At 35.4% G+C, this 6,427-nt stretch overlaps 1 protein-coding gene across 3 annotated transcripts in view; it reads left to right on the top strand.

Annotated features, from left to right (window-relative positions):
- Positions 1-6,427, top strand: part of LOC106871874 (SHC-transforming protein 1) — a 74,927-nt gene that overhangs the window by 61,039 nt on the left and 7,461 nt on the right. For 2 of the 3 annotated variants that reach the window (XM_052970636.1, XM_052970635.1), the window contains 3 exons: positions 882-1,023; positions 3,731-3,854; positions 5,996-6,142. In XM_052970636.1, the coding sequence (XP_052826596.1) occupies positions 882-1,023; positions 3,731-3,854; positions 5,996-6,142 (413 nt within the window). The remainder of the gene's footprint in view (positions 1-881; positions 1,024-3,730; positions 3,855-5,995; positions 6,143-6,427) is intronic. The other variant, XM_052970637.1, reaches the window with a different exon arrangement.

Raw genomic sequence — 6,427 nt, 5'->3', positions numbered from 1 at the left:
CTCTCTCTCTCTCTCTCTCCCTCTCTCTCTCTCTCTCTCTCTCTCAAAAAATCTCATCCAACCCATGCCACCATGAAAAGGTGGATGTAAAACTGATGATACATACTTACTCATATATGGTAAATAGAATTGAGCAGCAACAATGCAGGGCTTAAGAAGACCCTTTTATCTTGATGAATGGCATGGCAAACTCTTTGGTAATGATGCCATGGAAAAGAAGCACCCAGGACACTCTGTACACTGTATAAAATGGTTGGTATAAAGTAGTATGTCCAGCCATAGAAACCTTGCCAAAGCTAAGATATTGGAGTAAGATATGGTCTTCTAGCCCATTGGATATTGTTGAACTCTCCCACCCATGCTCGCATGGGAAACATATAAAATGATGTTGTTGGTGATTATACACACACACAGATGGACAGATGTACAGTTTGACTTCCACAGAGTTTCAGTGTACCAAATTTCTTCCATTAGTTAACCTCAGGTATAATGGGTACCTCTTGTCCAAGTAAAGTGCCATGCAGTAAAACTGAAGCAGGAACCACATGGTCGCAAAGTGAACTTCTTAACCACATACGTATTTTCTATGCTTGTTTTTTTATTATATATGTATATATATATATATACCAAATTTTGTTTTATGTTTAAGTTTTGATTTAGGTTATAAAAGCAGTTTGTGGTTGTTTTTTATTATCTTTTTGAAATATTAAACAGAATAAACTAACAATCAAATATACATAGTTAACTAAAATCAAGGAAAAATAAACTTATTTTCTGTTTTTGATAGGTTCTTGGTGTGTCCGATTTGCCTTTAAACATTTCATCCTCCTTGTCCTTGCAGTATTTACTAATCAACTAATAATGTCTGATACATTTTTCAGGACAGACGGTCAGTTTAATGGTGAATCATGGGAAGATGAAGCAGAGTATTATAATGACCGACCAAATGCCATGCCGCCTTCTCCAACACCACCACAGATACCTCCTCTTCCAAATTATTCTGTGCCTAACAGTAATTCAAATGTAAGTTGGTGAATGTGTTGCTATAGACTTTTTATTTTCCCTCCTCTCCATTTGCATCCTTCTCCTTTGTCCTTACAAACACTAGCTTCCCTCATATGGCTAGCAGTAGCAGAAACTTATGTTGTTTGTTTCCAGTCTTCTGTGAAAACATGTCTGGCCATGAGAAATATTTATTTCTTTATTGCCCACAGGGGGGCTAAACATAGAGGAGACAAACAAGGACAGACAAAGGGATTAAGTCGACTACATCAGCTCCAGTGTGTAACTGGTATTTATTTAATCAACCCCAAAAGGATGAAAGGTAAAATCAACCTTGGCAGAATTTGAACTCAGAACGAAATACTGCTGAGCATTTTGTGTAACTGGTATTTATTTAATCAACCCCAAAAGGATGAAAGGTAAAATCAACCTTGGCAGAATTTGAACTCAGAACGAAATACCAGCAGACGAAATACTGCTGAGCATTTTGCCCAGCATGCTAACGATTCTGCCAGCTAGCCGCCCTTGGCCATGAGAAATATTGCCTTGCTTAACATAGTTTTAGTGGTAAATACCAGAACACAAGGGGTAAACTTTCAGAAGGCTGAATCTGCATCCTATTTCAATTCACATTCCTTAATTGCTTGTACACATGGGAGAAGATGAACATTATTATCAATTTATTCCCATTCACATAACCTTGTAGCTATGAAAGAAAGAAATCAATATTAGTTTAGTTTCCAAGGTGGTGAGCTGGCAGAATCAGTAGCATGCCAGGTGTAAAGCTTAGCAGCTTTTTGTCCGTCTTTACATTCTGAGTTCAGATTCTACCAGGGCCAACTTTGCCGTTTGTTCTTTCGGGGTCAGTAAAATAAGTACCAGTTGACACAGGGGTTGATTTAATTGACTTAGCCCTTTTCTCCAAAACTGCTGATCTTCTGCTAAAATTTGAAACCAATATTAGTTTAGTTTCCATAGAATGACAATTTAGTAGAATTTAATTAATCCTGTCTTGTGTTCCAGCTTCCTTGTGGCATCCCTTCACATTTGTTAAAATCATTACTAGTAAAATATGGGTTCACTTCAATAGTCCTGACTTCTCTCACATGAGCTACATATGAGTTGTTAGGGTGTTTTTGTTGTTTAGCCCCAAGTCATCTCTAAACAAGATCTTTGAATCCTGCTATGACCATCCTTACTGGGTGGTGGGGTTCTATACTTAACACTAGGCTTATCCAACATGTCCTTCCTTCCCTGCTGACTGCTAAAATATTTGTTTCTTGTCATCATCTCAGCCACATTTCTATTGCCAAAACACAGATGGTCCAATGCATCTTGTTATAAACAGTTGGGATCATCTCAAGAGTGGTAAATCCCATCTTTGTGTGCAGTTGTACCATTGTAGCTGCATCAAGGTGCAACAACTCATTACTGTATGCAACTGCATCAAGATGGAACATCTCCCTATTGTATACAGCTGCACCACTATGGCTACACCAAAGGGGAACATATCGATGCTGTACACAGATGCACTCTGTAGTCGCATCAAAGAGGAACATCTCCCTACTGTATACAGATGTATCACAATAAAATTGATGAATGTTTAAAGAGAGCTAGGCTTCACCAAACTGATTTTCTCTTGAAGCACAACACAGTGAGATTCCCTCCAACTAAGTGTTATAAGACTTACCCAACTCCCGCATAAGGAAGCAGTATGAGTAGAATTTCTAAGGAATAACTTTTGTCTTTCTCCTCTTTCAGTTTTCTATTCAGATTTTCTCTTTACCAATTTCTTCAAATAACTTTGTAGGGTTTGAACCCCAACTATGAAATTGTTAGTTTATGGTCATGAACAAACTGCTGCAGTTTCATGTGATTGATCTATAAATTGACCAATCAGCTTGAAGCTATGGCATGAACAGCTTCTCAAATATTCTAGAAATTCACACCCTTTTACCCTAGTCAAGCAGTTTGATACTTAAACCATTGTAGACTGCAGCAAGCCTTCAAACAAGACACTTCACATTTTCTCTTCTCCAAGCTTCAATAGTGTGCAGCAGCTATGGTATCTGCATTTTTCTCTTCCAGACAGCCAATGTCTAAGCTGACACAATAAATCTGTTCCTACTTACTACTCTGATAACCAGAGTCTGTGATAATCTGCATATTTGTATGCAGTTTTCTATCAACAAAATATGTTTTATTTTATCTGAAGCCAGCCTGATCTTACATTCAGTTAAAAAGGATGCAACATCATTTTTTCTCATGACCAGCCACATGACAGTCTTCAGCAAACACACAAATATCCACAACCACGATCATGGTGACCACAAAAATACAAGCTCATGACAATGGAAGGTCCTTGACAAGAAAAGGCTAGCAAAAATCACGACAATGGTGATGCCCATTCTTCACACCAATATATATAAACACTCATTCACCAGCACAGCAGTGACCTGACAACTCTTCAGTGTAACAATGGGCATGAGACAGAAGGCAAGTAGACAGCAGTATATCCAGCTGCTGTAGCATCATGTGAATAATCACAGAGTTTGTTAAGTTTTTGACTGGAGACCAACATTTTTTGAGTCTAGGTGGCATGTCCTATGAATTTGTAATTCATGGTTTTGAAATAGTTCAATGATTTCATTAGGTAATACTTAATTTTATTGTTTCATTTATTTTTGTTCTTTTTTGTGTTCTTATTTCTTATTAAATTAAATTTCAGGTTCCTGAAGGATTATATTCAACTGTAAATAAAAATAAAAATAATGAATTCAATAACAGTGCTGAAGGTCTACTTGTGGATTTGAGTGAAGCACCAGAACAGGCTTTATATGACAAACCAAAATGTAAGTAGACTTACTGAAGAAAAGAGGCATTTGTCTCAGACAGAGATTTAAACATACAGATATGCAGTATCATGTTCTATCATCATCATCATCATCATCATTATTTATGTTTTAACATCTACTTTTCCATGCTTGCATGGGTCAGATGTATGTTAGGGCAGAGTTCTTTTGGTTTTTTTTTTTTTTATCAATGGGTGGATGACCTTCATGTCACTAAACCACTCTTGTTTCTATGTGGAATAATAATCTCCTAGTCTATTAAATAACAGCTTACCTGTACATGTTTTGTGTGAAAAAGTGGAAACAAACAACATTGTGTTTGGAAAGATCAAGCAACATATCAAGAAGCCTGGATACGCTTTCTTGATAGACTCCAAGCCCACAATGTGCTTCTTTCAGTTTCCATTTACCAAATCCACTCAAAAGGCTTTGATCGGCTCAGGACTATAGAAGTTATTTGCCCAAGGTGCATGCAGTGGAAACAGCCTAACCACATAGTCATGTCTGTGCCTGTTCAAATATTTAAAAGTTTAAAATAGCCAACTCTCAAAAAATCCGATATATATGATAAATAATTTCACACACCAAATAAAATTAAATGGAACATCACACAACATGCTTAAAACTCCTTCCAGTATGTAAAGACACATTTAATATTTTTATAATCTTAATATGTTTAAAACATATTTAGTCTTTCAGAGAAAAAACTCTTTTGAGAGTGTATTCCAAACATTGTTGGTACTCTTTGGAACTCTACAACATGTTTCAAAAACTTGTTGACACACATCTCTGGTGGAGGTGTAACTGGATTTGCCTAGAACAGCATAAAGCTTCTTGCTATAAGGCCAGCACTTGGCTCCGAGTTCTGCAGTGTTATATAAATGAGAGGCAAATCTCCTTTTAGCTAGATGATTAATTCAATTACAGCCACCTTTCCTTTACTATCCCATAATAGAATTAAATATCTTGTGATGTTCAACAAAATAACTATGGTACCACCTGAACAGGAATCCATAAAGTTACTAATCATAGCCAATTCTTTTCAAATATATTCTGGAGTGTTGTAACAATCAAATTATTTAGTTTGGTCATAAACTTCAGTAGTAAACATTTACATTCACTTTTTATCTTCATTTCTGTGCTGTACATGAGGCTGTCCTCAGGCATCAGACTGTCCTTATAAGAAATTGCTAGTCCCTCACTGAACTATTTTTGGAGAAAGGGATGCTGTGACTGATCCTCATCACAGCACAGTGTAGCTGATTCCAACACAGACAGACAGACAGAGAACAACTGGCTGTAGTACTTGTTTAGGATTTTATTTAATGACCCCAAATGAGAAAGGCAAAATTGACCTCAGTGAATTTTGAACTCAGGAAACAGAAGGCCAGAACAAATACCACAAGGCAGTCAATTTGACTCTGCCCATTATCAAATTATCTAATAACTATTTCTATTTTACTGGGGCAACTAAAACATAGTTTCTTATATAAGTGTTATATGTCATATATAAAAATGATGTCAGTCTTTATTCCTAACTCTTTCATTATCATATTTCTGCTGAAATACACTGACTCTGTTTTAATGAATTTTGAAAATGAAGAGGTTAGATTTAGGAAAATAACTTTGTTGTTATTAAGCTGGTTTATGGAATATGAATATGAAATTTTGATGCAAAGTTTTAGTTTAGATCACTTTAAAACAAGAAGCTTGTATCACAGAACCAGAGGTGGTCTCTGTTTCTGTGATTCAAACTTCAAAAGTTTATATCAAAAGGGTTACATTCACTGATTATTTTATATAATTTCTGCTGTAATATTACTCTCTATACAATCATTTGAAGAGCAAAAAGTCTACATTTATATATTTGTATTGAAATATTAATATCTAACATTAACACAAGCCTATAAATTTAGAGGGAGATAATTGATTAAAATGATCCTAGTACTTGACTAGGATTTCAATATATCAATACGGAAGCATGGAAAGTAAAAATCAACCCAAGTGAGGTTTGAACCTGGACTATACAACAAAGCCTTGTATCCAACTCTCTAATGGTTCAGCCAATACACCACCCAAATACATATGCAAATTTTAAAAAAAGATAAACATTTTTATTTTCTTGTTTGTTTTAATTTTAGCTATGGCAGCTTTTGCTAATATGAATTCTATTCTACTGTTTGATTCCGCTGAAAATATAAAATCTGAAACAGATAAATCGACAGACTTTATTGATTCACCGCAAGACCCAGGATGGACAAATGGTGCACTTGACCCATTTGATATGCGTAAGTCTGACATAATTCTCTGTTATGATTACATTGATGTTATATTTGTTGGTATAGTGAAAGGAAATCTGCTTCTCTCTCTCTCTCTCTCTCTCTCTCATAGAAATCCATATATACTTCAGACTTTAACAGATATTCACATATCTAATATAAATTGCATATTGATACAACTGGAGAATCATATACACCTCCTACATCAAATATCAACATCTTTCTAGCATGCAAGCAAATATTAATGCATATGAGCTAGATATATATATATATATATATATATATATATATATA

This window comes from Octopus bimaculoides, chromosome 9, assembly GCF_001194135.2.
Source record: "Octopus bimaculoides isolate UCB-OBI-ISO-001 chromosome 9, ASM119413v2, whole genome shotgun sequence".
Lineage (NCBI taxonomy): Eukaryota > Metazoa > Mollusca > Cephalopoda > Octopoda > Octopodidae > Octopus > Octopus bimaculoides.
The sequence above is the reverse complement of the archived record's forward strand: the minus strand, read 5'-3'. Positions and strand labels throughout refer to the sequence as shown.